This window comes from Ptychodera flava, chromosome 8 (assembly GCF_041260155.1).
Source record: "Ptychodera flava strain L36383 chromosome 8, AS_Pfla_20210202, whole genome shotgun sequence".
Lineage (NCBI taxonomy): Eukaryota > Metazoa > Hemichordata > Enteropneusta > Ptychoderidae > Ptychodera > Ptychodera flava.
In genome coordinates, this window is record NC_091935.1 from 11,359,044 (window position 1) to 11,377,400 (window position 18,357).

The window sequence follows — 18,357 nt, forward strand, 5'->3', positions numbered from 1 at the left end:
AGGACACACTAGTGTTCACAACAAAAGATAGCCCATAAGCACTGTGTGGAACTTCGAACACATAGATAGGCCGATCATCGCGTACAAACGAAATCCATACATCAGCCATCCTGAGGCCAAAGTCCACGGCATGAGGAACGGGTGAAAAGGGTTAATGAACAGAGTCGGACACAAAACGATCCAAACATCAGTATTCTTGCTTCCCTGCAAGAAGAATGCAGAGATCAACAACATAGATACAATATAAAATTAAGGAAGAGATGTGCTTATGTCATGGAGATACATTTGGTACCTCCATGTTTATATAAGCCACTAAGGAACGAACTTGTAGGAAACGTGGGGGTCAAAAGGTCACGATGGTCTGAGACAAACTTCCACGTCTCACCTTGACTATAACAACCAATTTGTTAATTTTCTCACTAACAACCTTACCGGATACAGACAGAAACACATAAAAGCACAAGCAAGACAAGAGGGATGATGTGTGCAGCCACTTTCAGCTTAAAATTACAAATGTTTCAGTAACAGGCGACGGGGTCATGACCTTTTGGATTGCTTGCGAGATGGCCGATCGCGCACAAAGCGACCAGATTTCTTTCGAAAATTCCAACTTGTAGATCGCAATTTTTTCCTGAACTTTTGCTATCCCCAAACTAAGGCTTAAAATATCTTTACAACAATACCTTAAACATGTATGATTTGGTAGCGTTTCTTTAAAAAATCACCGAAACTCAACCAAGAATTGACTTTTCCTACAAATCGTACGTATTTGGCGCAAATTTGAGGCGATTAACTCAGCAATTTCTCTTTGTAAAGGATGTTGATCGATTGTCCTGAACCCATTCTATTATCATACGCCCAAAAAACATAGTTTAAATGTGGTTTACAAGTTGGAATATGCCGATAAATAATATACGCGATTTTGGCGCGAAAATGTCAATATAAAAATCACGTGACACCTTTTATGCAAATTTAAGTGACATAAACTGAAAGAGCTATCAAAACTACGTATGTGTACCAAATTTCATCAAAATATGACCAGTAGTTTTTGAGAAATAAAATTCAGCTCGAAATTCAGTCTGGACCCCTGCTGGACCCCTGCCTTAACTCACTTGCGTGCACACACATGCACTTCTTACCTCCAAATTCTATATAAAGTACATTATCAAACATATACAAATGTAGGGATATCGCTTGTTTTGTTGGGGAATTTATCAATGGTTTGCCCAACAGACTCTGGATTTAATTTTTAAAATGGGGCCCTCCCCTCATAATCTTTCTCCAGTCCCTTACCATGATTGCCGGCAAGGGTCAGAGTTCAGGCAAATGTGGTTTCATGAATGCAAAACGGATACTACGCGCGCTCAAGTTTATAAGCTCTCTGGGAATTGACTCTTCTGTCTTTTTTATTCTGTCTTTTTTATATCAACAATACATAAATGAATGTGAATTTTTCTTTTTATTCGAAAAATGTTTATCAGGCTTCACTCGTACGCCACGTGTTTACTGAGCACTGCCGCAGAGGTTTCGAGATTGTACAAAGCATGTCGTAGAGGGCAGGATTTCAAGGACAGGCGGGAAGTGCGGTTGTAGTTCACTTTATGGACAGATCATTTTTATTTTGCTCTTAATCGCTCGTTATTGGCTCGTACTTTCTATTTCTAGCGCGTTATTGCTTACTCTAAGAGCACTGTTGCAGAAGTTTTTGGCAATACCAAACGTCATAGAGGGCGTGATTTCTAAGCTTGGCGGGAACTGCGCTTTTAGTTTAATTAAGGGACAGATCAAATTTTTTTGGCTCGTTACGGATCGTTATTGGCTCGTTCTGTCTAGTTCTAGGTCGTTATTGCTCGTTACTGCTCGTTTCTGGTCGTTACTGATCGTTATGGCTAGTTACCACATTTACAAACACCCTTTTTTGATGTGTTCCGTGCTTGATGATTGGTAGAATTAATGTATCAAAATTTGAAGACGTGACTGAATCCTGTGATTGTTAGACAATTGACGGTGTGTAGGGGCGAGACGGAAGGCAACAATCCAAGGAGCAAGCTAGGGAGCATCATGCATTGCATGCTTTCTAACAAAGAGCCGTGTGTTTCCATAATATCTATATACCATACGAAATCCGGCTTTGACCAATGTTCCTGTCCTGTTTCGGAGGATAACTTTCGAGCTGCGTAACCGATGTTGAGGTTCAGATATCCGAATATCTTACGTGTTCGAAAGGCTTATTGATTTACAGTGAATACAACTTTTGTATAATTAGTTTACGTGTACATAACCCAGCACACGGGGCAAAGCCAAATACTTACCAATACCAGGTTGGAAAATTTCAGCGAGTCGCTCTCATCAGAGGTCGAGGAAAAAAAAATGTCGGTATCGTTGCTCCGCCATGTTATTGTTGTTTGTGCGACTAGTTTGAAAGTCACAGACTTTCTTAATGGTGAAATTCATATTGCCATTCAATATTTTACACACGAAGTCACCTGTCACCTCCATTCGGTAGCAAAAATGTTTACAGAGAATGTTTTTAAAGTGAAAACTAGCTCCAGGCCGTGACATGTCTCTAGTTACGAAGAAACTTCGTAAATCAAAATCGACATCAACATTGAGCGGTGATCGTGAACCGTTAAATAAATGTCGGCAAAATAAAACATCAAATGGCCAAACTTTTGGAGAGAGAGAGAGAGAGAGAGAGAGAGAGAGAGAGAGAGAGAGGGAGGGAGGGGGGGTTCTGCAGTCGCGAACTGATCATGGTCTTTAGGATGGATAAATGCAGGGTCGGTTTACAATTTGCACTGCACAGATATCGAAAATGTACAGATACTTTCCCGAAATTTGACTTATTTTATAACATGAGTAGAAAACAAAACCAAAATATTGACGTTACTCTTTGGATGTTTGACTCGCAAGTTTGCTAAAGTTAGATTACATGTATACTTATAGAAAATGGTCGCCGTAGTCTTCTGTTCAAAAAATATATATTCTTCAACACCACGTTTCTTATGATCGGTGATGTCACATTTTATTATTTTTATAAATATAAATTAATGCACCGATTTCAAACCGTAATTATTTTTTCTTGTCGAATTGAGAGAGTTTTTAGTAGTTCTGTAGACAAAACGATCGGAAAAGCAGAGTATCTTGGTAATGGCACGACATCTACGCTATCGTTTAGCTGCAATAATTGTACAGTTGCAGCCAGAGCACTGGGTAAGCCGAATTCGGAACGTAATAACGCCAGTTGCAGCGGCGTCCTAGATTGACTGTACCTTTGTCATTTCTGTTGAAGTACACCTATTATTGCTAAAAGCATTGTGGGCTTCATGAAACGTTGTTTCTCTGTACTTGTATACTGGTTTTGCCGTTATATTCCGTGTCGTATAATCTGTTGTTTGCATGTCAACACATTAGCCTGTGTACAACCTCCTGTGCACACTAATCGTGACCGTAATTTACATAGACATAAACATTCGATCCCGTCCGTGAATGTCAAAGGTGAACGGGATTAACTTGATCCCGGGTATCAAGTCCCTGGCCTTTAATGGAGATGCAAAATTCACAAATTTTGACTGCTGCTGAAGCCATATCCTTTCACGATACCGCCAAGTGAGTGTAATCGTCCCATGGTCTTGTACCTCCAAGACTCCATTCTGAAAACATGTCAAAAATCTTACTGGCGAAAGATATATTTTCACACCTTATTGAAAGAAAATTTCTTTACTGCAAGCTCCTGTTTGAGAAGTAACTTATGGTACTGTCCGCTAACTACCTCCATGTGTCCACGTACGTATGTGCGTAGTCTCAAAACAACTACTATTAAGCGTAACTTGTTGCAAATTCACGTCATTTTTCGAGCTGCATTTTTTAGGGCACTGATATTAATATCTACAGTCTACACTGCTAAAGCGTCCTGCTACGCAAGTGCGAGCGACTACTCGATGTTGTGACACTCGGAGGAAGTGTTTTGGCGCAGAGTAAGGGCGCAGTTTGGGCGGCGCAATATACCGGCGCAAAATGGGGGCGCAGTTTGAAATGCGCCGGCGCAGATTGCCGGCGCACTTTGGTGTTTTCAGACCGCTTACATACCTGTTCAGTGACATGGCCTGTACTGGTACATGGTTTGTTTGGACTGATTTTCAACTTACTGTGTTATTGTTTGTTGCGTAAGGGACGACTGTGAACGGAAGTCCAATATCCTCAACAAATATATCAGTCTGAGTGTTTCCTGAAGTTGAGAGATGGTCCGTGTTCTACCAGGTGTAACATGTAATACTTTTTTCTTGTGTTCTCTATATTTCATGTAGCATTATTTATGATGCGCAATGCCAAGTTCTTGGACAGCGTCCCAGAGGAACATCATCCGGTCTTTGTTGATCCCAATCCAATAGCGGCTGACAAGCTCAAGATGCTCAAAGACATGTTGAAAAACAAATTCCCTGTGAGTATTTACATGACTCTAAGATTTTCTACAGATATCTCGCAGCTTACAATCAAGTTATAATGAAATTAGTTTTTAAGATCTAGTAATTTTAATCAGTGCTAAAGGGACAGTAGATGAAATTTTTGATTAGTTTTTCCTCTGATTTTGTTCTGTATGTCTAATCACAAGTTCTTGTTTTACTCCCCAAAACATGTTGGAACACTCACTATTTACCTTGTGACCACAGCGTGTATATGTGAAAAATGAACGTTTATTGTTCACATTTGAATTTTTTGTCCAGATCAGCTAAAATTTGCTTTGAACAACAACAAAACAGTTTACACAGTCATCTACAGGCTGGGTTGACAAGCTCAACATGCTTTGGGGAAAAACAATAAACTGTAGTTTACTTACAAAAACAAGGGAAGAAATTCATTAAATTTACAGCTAATTATCTTGTTCACATTGGCAACCCAACTGAAATTTGGGCCGACGCAAAATAATTGTCCTTTTGGGATTAAATTTGGTCCGTGTCCACACCTACCGGTACCAGAATTAGGGCCGACGTAACTTTACCTTCCTTTGTGACCTCTGACCTGTCAAAGTTCAAAATGGCGCATTTGAATATGGCACGCTGTTTCTACTGTTCATGATTTTCTGTGTTTTTACGCACAAGAAGGGCAAATATGACTACCACTCACCTTTTAATCATCGGAGAGATCTTCACCATTTATTGGATGAGCATATGGTATATATAAGACCACGGTGAGAAATAACCAGTGCGCAGCATTTTTGACATGCCTCTCTAGTCTATTACGTGCACTGTGGAATGAATGACATGGTCTCGTTTGCGGAACAAAGGTTGGTGGGAAGTTCAGCGTACATGGATGATATTATAATGTAAAGACTGGATTGAAAACTTTCGATAGGTGTAAACTTTAGTTTCAAACGTCGTTTGTTTTGTGCGAATAGGGTGACTAGTTCAACTTCGATCCATACCGGAGGCCTGGTCAACTGGGACCAGGGCCGACGTAACGTGTCACACTGGCGATTTGCGTCGGACCAAATTTTGCGTCGGCCCTGAGTCGGCCCTGAACCCCCTTCTAACCGGGACCAAACTGAGTCGGCCCAGGGCCGACTCAGCGTGTCCACATTGGTTTTTTACGTCGGCCCCGGCCCTGGTCGGGACCTGGGCCGACGCAAAGTCGTCAATCTGAACGTACCAACTGTCTGGTATATCGGTAAACTGATCAGCTACCGTTTAATCAGAATCATCTTAAAGCCCAAATTAAGATAGTATGCACCTCGAAAGTGAAAGGCTTCAACTTTTGCTCAAACTTTCCTAAATGAAAATTTCAACCATTCTCTCACCAAATCAAGAATAAAATTCAAGGGTCACCATGCAAAGTTTGGTCCTAGAGAAACAAATTACCTGACATTTACCGATATTTGAAATTCAAAATTGCCGCCATCCCTGTGTTAACTCTATGGAAAAAACTAAAATTTTCGATTTTCCAAAAAACTAAGACTTGGAAATGTTTTTAACTCCAAGACCTTTAAAATCAGCCCCCGCAAGTAGTAGTCAGAAAAACGTAAAACTGGAGAATCCAAATATCTGTCATCAAGGTGCATTCTACCTTAAACAACCAGTTATGCAGAATTTTTACCAAAACTGTTCAACAATGATGAGGATATGAAGTTCATTATGGAAAATGCAAGAATTTCTGCACGTCAATCTGCATAGATAATGAAGTATCTACACCAAAGGGCAAACATGTTGTAAGGTTATGTATAGGATTTGGACTGTGTCAGTGTCTGGATTATTGGGAAGTGTAATTAGTATCATGGAGTTTTCATTTCTGTTTATTGCTCTCTAACTTTCAGATAAAGCAATTTAGAAACTCAGATTTTCCTAAATGCCTAACAAAATTAGAATTACCCAGCCAAGTTTGTGCATCCGATAGTATTACAAGATACAAGTTTTGCTGTACATTTTATGGTGATTAAGTTTATTTGGACATAAAGGTGGTTATTGTTAAGGTGAATTCAAGTTATGTTGCTTTTTTCCAACTCCAGATCCTAAGTGGAAATAATAGCAACATAATATCGTCCTGTCAAAGGAAAAGGAAGTATCGGTACTTCATCGAGAAACTAAAACCTTATAGAAGGGAAAACAATAATAAAAGGCGGTACATTTTTTGTTCCCTTGGGAAATCACAAGTTTGTTCCTTTATTAATGTTAGCTTCCTCAAAACTATTTTTACCAAGTAGCGCACTACCTGCATTCTACACAGTCACTGTCAAAGCTCAACTGGTCTATCAGCAGACATATTTCAAACACAGTGCAGTCAGCTGTGAAAGGGGACAAACCAGTCAGAGAGACTTCAGTCACATTCATGTAAAAGTGGAACGCCCATGAACTCATGGGGAATACCAAAGTCATGAAATGCTGAATGGCTAAGCTTTTCTGATAAATTACAGTACTGTCCTCAGTACTGCAATGCACCGGAGAGGAAGTTGTGTGTTATTTCATTTAATGACACTTCAACATACATGTTGTGCACCAACGTCTTCAAATGCAATGAGTTTTGTACCTCATTCTGTTTGCATACCACATGTCTGTTCAAAGTGTTTTCAAAAGGTGGTTTTCCTGTATAATTGGACATAACTTTTTGGAAATTCAGTCAAGCTCAGATACTTGAACCCGCAGCCTGCCAAGTTCATATGTCACCATCAGGTCAAGTTGGCTAAAACTTATTAGGCATAGCATGTTCTGTATGTTGCAATTTAACAAAGAATTAAACATTTTAAGGGTTCTGAAAACATAAATACTGTAAAGTAGCATGATTTTTTTCAGGCAAAACCCACTATCACATACCATGCCAAGTGGGTGAATAGAAGTTAGGTTTTCGCTTTTTACTGACTTGGCTGATGGGCCAGAGTTAATTCTAGGACGCGCCATTGCGCAATTTGCGCAAAAAAATCTCGAATGGCCCTCATTTCTACCTTTGGTGCGCCACTAAGGGCGCAACATTTTATGAATGGGTCGGTCGATCACGCAGAGTTCACTTAGTTCATACATTTACGTAGCTCCCGAAGGTCATTACCTCAGTCATAGTGTGCCATGTTAAACGATTCAGTTACCCTTCGACCTTTGCCCACTACGGCATATATGGTGGTGTATAGGAGCAGTTGTAGAAAGGACTGATGTAGGGGCAATGGTGTATTGGAGCCGTGCGCATGTGGTACTATCGATGAATGTAAACAACGGCTCTGGCCGCCGCGTTATCGTGAAAAGCTAGTCGTCGCTCAGATTTTTAACGCCAGTACTATATAATAGTTGATGAACCCAGGATGATCGGGTAGTCCCTTAAATTGTAGCGTTTGCAACGTCTATCGTCCATACCAGCGAAACGTTGAACACTGCAAGGAAAGCATTCATGCTTGGCGGCGGCCGGCCATACTGCTGAAATCACTGATGTGTTCAAAACGTCAAAACAAAGGCCCAGCCGCCAGCGCGTCTTACCGCAAGATATTCCCAGCTGTCACTCAACTTGTCAAGTGAAAACATCGACCCGCCAAACTCAAAAGATCGTGGCGCGAAATAGAAAAGTTCTACCCGCCAGAGCAAATCTGTTAAACCACGCCTCCAATTTTGACCTCAAATTTCACGATCAACAACTTTCTTAGACGTTGTTCAGACATCGTGGTCCTGTCGACTGGCGCGGCCGGCGGACATTCTGTCGTTCATCTTTGGAAAATTGAAAAAATTGTGAGATGATGAACAGGATTTACCCGAACAGAACATCGACACGCCGCGGGAGAAACAACTAGAAGCATGGCTCGTAATCATGGACTATAGGACTTTGTGAAATATGCAAGAACTGGAAATCAAAGAACTGGATTTTGTTTGAGTGTTGTTCAGAAACAAATTCACATATTCATCACAGTTAGCAATATTCTCATCGGTGAATTTCTCATAGACTACTGGCGTCAGTTTTTTAAAAGTCCATTCCCAAACTGACCATCGGCTTCTCACACATCGTGCGACGGCACTGGTTGAGACATCTTCTGCACTATTGCCATATTCGTCATTTTCTTTTGCTTTGTTTTTCTTTGAGAGATATCTAACACTTGACACGATACAAAGCGTTGCCATTAATTTCGTAACCCACGATCGCTGAAACGGAACTTTTCGCCACCTCTCTGCATGACGAGAAAATCGCCAGTAACTTTATCCCCACCACGCAGTAAGATTTCCATTACAATCCTGCAACTTGGGCAAGATTGTCTTTCCACTCCTATATCTCCGTTTGAGCCATTAGGGTGTCATAGGACGAAGGTAAATTAACCAACAGAGAATTGGTTCAAGTCGGTGAATTTTCGAAAAATAAAATGATCTGTAAAAGTTCATCGTGTAAAATTTGGCAGCCCAGGTCAGGTTTACGTAGCGATCAAACGCGTTTTTATTTAGTCTGTGCAGCTACAGTGAGTGCCGGGTGAAACTTCCCTGTATCGCGTTCACCCCACTCAATGCGTTCATAATCATATCCTACTCACACGTTTCACTTGAAAACAGAACACAAATCATTGCATTCCAAGCGATCACCCAACTCACACGATCACAAATCATGAACTTGAACCAAGTCTAGTAAACCAGTAAGCAAATCAAGAGAAAAGCTGTGCACAAACACGCTTCAAACACAGCGTAAGTGTGCGGTGGTCGGCGTTTGGAAGGTGGGCGTGGTTTTATGTTTTGGTCTGGGCAGTCAAACTTTTCTGTTCGCGCGTCGATGTTTTGAATGTGGCGGGTTCATGTTTTCGGTTGACATGTCTTTCTGACAGCCGGAAAAAGTTGCGGTCAGACGTGCTGGCGGCAGTGTCTTTGTTTTTTACGTTTTGAACACATTAGTGATTTCAGCAGTATGATCGTTTTGAAGAGCAAAACAGTTTAGGTCGGACATATCTCGTTATCCAGAGTAGCCATATCACTGAACCAATGATCGTAAATTTGCTAATACATACAAGTTATGTATAAAAGTTGATGTATCGATCACTTTATGTAGGTCGTACGGGTTACACTCTCGTGTTGTATCAGTTTGATAATTGTCGACCAGTGCAAATCGGGGGCCACTCGGAGAAATCCTACCGGTGCGCTAAGCTTTGATCATGATCGTTTCCACAGTCAAAATCACAGTCCGTAGTAATTGTACAGTTGTTTAAGTCCGACATCAATAATTCATCACATAAGTTACGTAAACAATTGAATCAAACCAAACGGTTAGTTTGCTGCTGCCATTGTTGGGCCTGTTGTGTATACGGAGCACAACTTAGCTGTAGGCTTCGTTGGTTACAGGTGGCCCGATCTCTAGTATTCTCCTTTTCTTGACTTGATAGACTATGGTATTTCAAGGGTTTTACATGTGTGATCATGACGGCCCCCGATTTTTATGGATTTTATAAAATGGCCCCTTGGGACAGGAGTAGGGGCCCAAAGTGGCCCCTTGTTTTTACGTCCTAGAATGAACACTGGATGGGTAAGTGACAGACCAGTTAATGAATGTGTAGATTATCATAATTTAGTTTTTGTTTGATTTTGTTCAATTTCAGTCTGATCAGGTTGGCTATTACACATGTGAGTTTGAACACATTGATCCAGACGATGGCAGAGTATATTTGAAAGGCTTGGATAAAAGTTTCAGAGATCAAGTAAGTCAAAATATTTAAAAATTACAGTATTTACATGCAATCCTGTCAACATTGGTCCACACAAACCACTACCCCGGTACTTTTGTGTCGGCCCAACTTTCTGACAAGCGCCATTGTTGGAGGCATAAAGTCATTGCCTATGACATCAGCAGAGTACATGTACAGAATTTGAAATATCATGTCCTTTACATCATGAATCAGCTTACAGATAGAAAAAGTTCTCCAGACAGCTGCATAACTTTAGGTGGTGTAAAAATCTGTTTGTATTACGAATGCTGTTGAAATAGTGCTGATTACAAGTGACGCCATTTTTCTTTCATTAATATGAAAAAATAAATGTTTGTCTGCATTTTCCACAAGAACGATGAAAATGAAACCTGCCATGTGTTACAATGGATACTAAAAGTCACACTAATTCATATGAATTTATGGCTCAGATTACAAGATGCAACAACAGCCGCATATGCAACAAATAAATTAGTCCGAATTTTCTGATGTCGCGTGCATGCAGCTATATTATGTAACAAACATGAAATCAAAGCGCTATTTGCAATATTACTTAATAGCATTTCACAAAACAAACATCAATACCGGTAGATGTACAAATGTACATGTCAGTTAGTAAAAGCATGATTCAAGAAGTTGAGTGTCCAGAATAAATTGTCAGCTATGTATTTGTTGGTGGCATTCATCTTACCGGTATTCTTATTTTCATCTTACCAGTATTTGTTTATCTGCTACACTAAATCATAAGGTGTCATGAAATTAACCCTTTGAGTGCTGTACCCTAATTTTTCCCACCAAAATTTTAGAGCAACATTTTACCAATTTTCATAATTTTTTTCTGTAATTACCCCTTACTTACTAGTAAATGAAATTCAACTATCTCATTCCTGACTCCATGAACATCTTTCCAGATTTTCAACTTTTTCAAGAAGAGAATATCACAACAATATCCACTGGAGGAGGTAACAACAGATCCTTACAAACATGCACAAGAAAGCCATGAGGTAAGTTGGACGTCAAAGATCTGAAGCTGAACAGCCCACCTCAAGAGGGCGCATGCCTGTGTCTGTTTGATAATAACTTTCCTTCCTAATGCTCCATGCAGCACATCAAAACCATTCTTTGGTATGTGATATGAACTTTGTGCCATGGATAAAAGCTCTATGTTGTTTTAAGGGACTTTGCCGAGGGACACCATGAAAAAAAGTTTCCTAATGTATAGCACAGTTTCTTTTAGGAATGTCACAATGCTATCTCAATCTTAAATTTGTTTTGAAGATATTTAAAATTTAGAAGGCAACTGGTGTACATGTATGACGCATGAAGCCATGATTGTTACTGAGTCATTACACGCACAGTCTAATATGGTCGGTTGAAATGTACTGGTAGCTATATCCAACAAAGATATGTCACTGAGGTCATTTTCTACACAATTCTGTATCATACCGTACATCTGTTTGAGATTTCCACTGTGAAGGCCACATATAAACTTCATACAATTCCTGGGGTAATAAAGCAGGACGACAAAAACTGTATCATAAGTTAAAGAGGCATATTCTCTTATGAGACAAAAAAGCAAATGAAATTAGTTGAAATTAATGGAAAGGAAAGACTGTCAAGATGTGAGTTACATTAATATGTTCACTGTAATTCTCTCTAAATACATGTAGTTCCACAGTCACCATTGATAACAATAGCTGTAGGCCAAACCATTGTGTGAAAAGGTTAATGTACAAAGAACAATAGGACTGGTGTAACTCGAGAAAAATAGTCCGCCTTTAGACCTTACATTTTAATAGGCATTTTGTGTACAGTACATTATCACAATACAGCATGCATGTGTATTGCAAAGTCATGGTAGCAAAGTTGATATATGCAATATCACATCTAGTAAGTCACATTTGTCAGGGATGTAGAAAGTAGCTGGCAGCCGGCAAAAACATCTGGCTGTAGGTAAAATTTGTCAGCTGTGAAAATATCAGTTTAATAAAAAATCACAGACATTTTCCAAAAATGTAATGTGCCAAACATTTATCACCTATACTTTTATTTTTGCCACCTGTGACCAAAATTTGCTACATCCCTGTTTTTTAAGCAGACATTTCTCACCGAGATCACATTCAAAAACATTGTTTTCAGTCCGTGTCTCTTTCTCTCTCTGTTACAGTCCTTCATGAAAAGCAGATCCACCATGGTACTCGGTAGGAATGAAATACTGCAAAAGGTAAGGCATTTCAAAGTCATATTCATAAGTTTATTTTTCATGCCAGACCTTCTCGAAGATATTAACTGAAAGTATGTTACATTACCTTTGTGGAGGAAGAATACGGTAAGTATTTTGTCATCTGATGATGGAACGAAATGTATGAAGAATGTTCAACTTGTATATCTAAATTCATGTATGATGAGAAATGTACATGAAGGCTTGCCACCACATTTGTTTTAATGAACACCAGATTGTTGTGTGGATTCTCAAGAACTATGAAAAGATTTTGTTGAATATTCCATTGACTGTTTTAATTTAGAAACCATGATATCAACAGAAACATCACTGTGGTACGTTAGCTGACGCTTCTTCAAATTTTGATTCCCAGATTTCCGACTACATCACCGGCATTGCTATAGACAGACCGTTGATCATCCTAGGGGGCCCTGGTATGGGGAAATCGTCCATCATTGCCAAAGTTGCAGACGAGGCCACCCTCAGGGCCTCTCAGAAACAGATTCCAGGGTAAGTTAACTTGTAATCATGTGTGAAAAAGAATTTTCGTTCATTTTGGTAACGTCATGTCAGTTTCGAGGATAGCATTACTGGTTAGTTGAAGTTTTCTCTGAAACAGTGAAAAATATTGTTATAGTAGTGGAGATGACACTCATGTAAGCACCAGTAGATGGTACTGTGACTGTACTAGAAGTAAGCTTATTCTCACACTTTACACCATTACTAATATTGATCTCTATAATACGTGTACTTTAAACTGAGACAGGTTGTATGTAATTCCTGCAAATTTTTCCACAGCGCTGGTGACACTGGCTGGTATGTGTTCTACCACTTTGTTGGAGCAGTACCAGGCTCTACAGATCTGGAGAGAGCTCTAAAGCGGCTCCTTAAAGAGATCGGCATTGTGAATGTAAGCAAATTCCCCCTTTTAGGATAATATTGAATTTTGCCAAGTGTTTCAATCTCACAGCCATTTCATTTCTTGATTGTAAGTTGGATAGATTCATCAAGAGTACTGTTTTCCCACTGATTCAAATTCTCAAAATAGTGATGATTGTTTTTCTTTGGTCAGGAAACTCAACTGTTAACAAATCGTTGATTAAAATACCAACTTGTATCTGCATGAACAACTTCATAATCATTCGCTTCTAAATGTTACTGGTTTTGTAACCTGCAGGAAGCCACAATGCCGACTGATTTGGAGGCCACGTGCCAAATGACCAGCGGTGTCTTGTCAAATCCAAATACAAGACCAACCATCATCATCATTGATGCCCTCAATCAGGTATGCTGAGAAAGTTTGTAATTAATAAGTTCTGTTTGGATCATATTTACTCTGATGATTGCCCATGAGATAATATAGCTGATTTCATCAAGGGGAAAATCTGTCCAAAGCGCTAGAAACAATTGAAGTGCTTTGTGATGAGAAGTCTTTCTTCCTTCAATTACACTTAGATTAAGCGTTGCTCAAAAGATTCCATCAAAAAATGACGGTAGTTGATGAATGTTACTAATCTTGGAACTCAGAGAACCCCAGCAGACAGTGTGAGCAGTTGTACTATTTGAAATAAAGGCACAAAGGGTCAGTCAAACTCAAGTAGTTTACCACCTGAATGCTTCTTGGAATTTTCACTGAAATTTCTAGTTTTTGGTTTCCTTTTCCAGTTTGATGATGACAAATTTTCAATGAGCTGGTTGCCTAGGAAACTGGCTCCTCAAATCCGAGTGGTGATGTCAATGATCAACAACACCCCACCGCACAAGAGTTTACGCGAAAGGACTAATCCTCCTGACGAGGCCTATGTAACTCCACTGGACATGCAATCAAGAAAGGTATGGTTAAAGAACTTTGTTTCTGAAAATTCTGAAAGATTTAGCCTATATATATGGTTTAGGCAGTACCAAAAGAAACCAAAAGATTTAACCTTTTACTCAAACTTTCCCCAAGGAAATTTTAAATCATTCTTACTTTTATACTTTTATTGCCACTGTGCAAATTTTGGTACTGGAAAAACAAATTTACAAACATTTACAAATGTTTTAATTCAAAATGGCAATTGAATCTGTGAATGCTTTATATTCCACATTATTTCAGGAAATAGTTACAGAGATCTTAGGACGATACAACAAACGACTTGACGAGGAGCAGATGACCAAGTTGCTGTCCAAGGATTCTTCCCAGAATCCCCTGTGGTTGGCCATAGCTTGTGAAGAGCTAAGGGTATTTGGCGTTTTCCATGAAATGAATACAAAGATCGACAGTCTGGCAGATGGATTGCTAGAGTGAGTATCAGAAAGGCCCACTTGATCTCCCTGACAGTCTTGAAAAATGTTTTCAGTCTTGTAGTTTGAGTGACATAAAAACGCAAAGTTCTAATGTTATTTAAGCCTTTATGAGAGTGCTAGATAGGTGCTCGGAACTATTATGTTTTTGAAAATACCTTCCATTAGGATATATGGTGCGACAGGCACATACTTGACACATTTCCAAGAGATACCTGAAGAGGGCGCTATTGATCTCAGGTCATGCTTTAATTAACCGTGTGTACATGTGTTTTACAGTCTTCTTGCTCAGGTCCTGAAAAGATTTGAAGAGGAGAACGGAGGCCACCTCCTGGTGGCGACACTGTGTCTACTAGAATCTTCCTCCACTGGCCTTCTTGAAATTGAACTCTTGGAGATTCTTGGAGATGAGCCACACTTGATGCCACCAGAATCTTCCGAAGAGAAAGGTAACGTATACAGTCTGTCCATATTGAAGCATCTGTGCTCCATGTCTAGATTAACAATGGGTCTTTTAGTTTTTAGCTCATATTTGGTATGTATATAAATACCAAAAGAGCTTATATGGTGAGTCGGTGGCATCTGTATGTCTGTATGTATGTATGTGTGTATGTATGTATGTATGTATGTATGTATGTATGTATGTATGTATGTATGTATGTATGTGGCGATGTATGTTTAACAGTGTAATTTGAAGTTTAGCCTGCAATACCATTTCACCCAACAGAGACTATTTGATTGCCAAGCAGTTGTAATTTTGACCACAACATCTTTACCTAACCAAAATTTCATCATTAACATAACAAGAATACACAGACACATCTTATCCAAGTGAACCATTCCTTTAGGATCTGTAGATTTATAGACTCTGGGTCTACAGCTCCCAAGGATTAAACATATTTTTTATTACTGCTATCTCAAAGTAAAATATTAGTTAAGGTGATCTCTCTTTTTTGAAGAAATTACATTATTTGTTATTTGCACAGTAGGAGCTCCAGCAAAGGCCCAGGTGACCTGGAAGAAATCACAGCAACTACCAGCAATGAAGTGGGCAGCTGTCTATCGAGCACTTAAACCATTTCTCCGGCCTTTTGGTGACAGTGGAGAAGGAAGACTTGACTTTTATCACAGGTCGCTCAGCAAGGCTGTCAGGCACATGTAAGTAGAGCTCATTGAGTCACCATCAACTTTAATGTTTTTTTTCATTTGTCTTTACTTAAGATATCAAACAATTAAGTAACATGAAATCCAAGTAAGAGAACAAGACAACTCCAGAGGGCAGTGTATTCATGCTATCACACTGGTGTTCATCATCTTATTGAATTTATATTTTACTCACCTATTCTTTCTGTCTTGTAATTAATCTCACATTTCTATAAGAAAGCATTGTTTTCTCTTTGACAATTAAATGTATCAATTTACGGCATAATTGTCAGCCTTTTGTGAGATTCTAGGGTACATGCCAAAACACAGTTCCTGTGTTTTCCCTTTATTTGGTGACTTTCAGTGACATACTGCTCAAGTGTGACTATTGTGGTCCTGATAATACTTGCAGAAATCTTGGTTTTGAGTGTGATGTCTGTGCTAGGTGACTGGGTGCTGTACGTCGTGAGTTCAAATCCCCTTGAGAATTTACGCAATTACATGTACCGCTGAAAAATATGACAATAACCAAAAAACATTTCAAAATGTAGCTGTTTTACAAAAGTAATGGCACCACTGATTGTTTGAGGGAGTTAAAGATAATTTCAAACATTTAGTACCATGCGTCCACAATCTTGTAACTCCAACATATTCTTTGTCATGTCTATCTTTTTCCAGGTATTTTCTTAATGACGATGGCAATGAAAACGACGATGACAGCCGGGATATCTATCAGTGGTGGCACAGGAAATTGGCGGACTATTTTGAACAGGTGGATAACCTGGAACGGAGAATAGAGGTGAGATGTCCATGTTGTCATGACAACCAGAGTGTGACACAACCAGCATTTCCCAAATATCACATGACCTTTTTGTCTTTTTTTCCAGAGCATTTCAATCTGGTAATAAGTCTGCGGCTCTGGATACAGTTAGCTGTACAGCCAATACAATCCCAGTTTTTAACCGGAATCCATTTACAGCTAATAGAATCCCAGTTTACTGAAATCCATTTACAGCCAATAGAATCCCACTTTACCAAAATCCATTTCATCCTTCAGAAATCCATTTTATAGTTTAAAATGATTTAACAATTGCTGCTTAGGCATGTTGGGTTTAGTACTGTTACATATAACCACATTTCAGATTCACGTGCTTTCTCTGTTTCATCATTTGATAGTGTCTTCCAAACCCTATTTCTATGTAACAGTAACCCCAATAATGAAAGTTTTCAACTTTTGTATATGCTTTGCTCTTGGAAATTTTTTGACTCTTTCAAAGGTCATTATGCAAATTTGAATGAGAGAGATTACCTATATTTAAAGCTTTGAAAGGCAGCTTTTATCTATGTAAATTTCATTGGAACAATAAAATTTTGTTTCTGTTTCCATAAAAATGAGAAAGTGAAAGTGCAATTTTCTTTGCTCTTCAAGTTTCTAAGTAAAACCTTACATTGTCAAGCTTTGGACCAGCAAGGAATATAAGGTTTTGAGAGTCAGAAAATTTGTGCGCAAGTTGTATTCCTCATTTGAAAACAATCCACCATTCGATTATCATTGGCATTGTGAAATAAGAATGAACGCTTTTCAGTCAGAAAAGTGATGAATTTGTTTGTAATGCTTCATCTTCAATCTGTGAAATCTAGGAATACCCGGTGCATCTTGTGAAAATCAACGACAAAGAGAGGCTACAGAACTTTCTGACACAGTGGGTGGTATTTGACAATCTGTATGATGATGAGTATAGTTCCAAATTGCTGTATTACTGGAGACAGGTGAGAATATTTTGATGAACTTCATCCATAATGTTAACATGAATTTTTTGATTTTTCACATCGCTTAGATACAACCGAATGTATGCATTCCTGTCTCATACAGATTCCCAAAAACCAGTAGTGAGCAATTTAACACCATTCTTCCATCCATTATGGTACAGGTCATATCCATTGAAAGAGAATATTTTAAACTTTTGCTCAAAGTTTCTTAAAGCATACATTGAACTATTCTCTGTCATAATCAAGACAAAAATTACCTAATATTTACCAATATTTGAACATCAAACACGGCTGGAATACGATTCACTGTATGGGAAAAAATTAAAATTTTTAATTTTTACAAAGACAAGATTATAGTAAACTTCACTCACCCTCCTGGTTTTCAAAAAGAGTTCGGACCAGCGGCAGGCCAGGAAAACACTGTGTATAACAATTTCTGTGTCTAAAAATAACTGTCCCAGTTGGCATTCTTATATAACAATACCTTTGGATGCAGCTATTGTGCTGATAGTGATGTATGTAACAGGATGAGTTTGAAATTTTGAAATATTCCTCGAAGAAATTATTGATGCGGATCAATTTGTTTCAAATGCTGAATGTGAATTTATTTTTTACAGGCTGGTGGTGCATCCGTCTGGAGGAAATGTACTTAAATTCATTGGAGAATCTCAAAAACAAAAGTTATGACAAACAAAGATGAATTGTCCATCAGATATGAGCAGATATCAAGAGTTTTGTAAGTCTTCATAAGCATGTTTGTTTTTCTGAGCTTGCTTTCCCAGCTTCTACTCTCTGCAGCTGT

General features: G+C 38.9%; 1 protein-coding gene across 3 annotated transcripts in view; it reads left to right on the forward strand.

The window, feature by feature from the left end:
• The window catches only part of LOC139138472 (TPR repeat-containing protein DDB_G0287407-like), a 28,635-nt gene that overhangs the window by 8,727 nt on the left and 1,551 nt on the right, over positions 1-18,357 (forward strand). For 2 of the 3 annotated variants that reach the window (XM_070706858.1, XM_070706861.1), the window contains 14 exons: positions 4,308-4,441; positions 10,034-10,132; positions 11,050-11,142; positions 12,306-12,362; positions 12,733-12,869; positions 13,158-13,269; positions 13,537-13,644; positions 14,025-14,192; positions 14,455-14,642; positions 14,922-15,091; positions 15,629-15,800; positions 16,464-16,584; positions 17,427-17,555; positions 18,173-18,291. In XM_070706858.1, the coding sequence (XP_070562959.1) occupies positions 4,308-4,441; positions 10,034-10,132; positions 11,050-11,142; positions 12,306-12,362; positions 12,733-12,869; positions 13,158-13,269; positions 13,537-13,644; positions 14,025-14,192; positions 14,455-14,642; positions 14,922-15,091; positions 15,629-15,800; positions 16,464-16,584; positions 17,427-17,555; positions 18,173-18,208 (1,724 nt within the window). In that variant the 3' untranslated portion in view covers positions 18,209-18,291. The remainder of the gene's footprint in view (positions 1-4,307; positions 4,442-10,033; positions 10,133-11,049; positions 11,143-12,305; positions 12,363-12,732; positions 12,870-13,157; positions 13,270-13,536; positions 13,645-14,024; positions 14,193-14,454; positions 14,643-14,921; positions 15,092-15,628; positions 15,801-16,463; positions 16,585-17,426; positions 17,556-18,172; positions 18,292-18,357) is intronic. The other variant, XM_070706860.1, reaches the window with a different exon arrangement.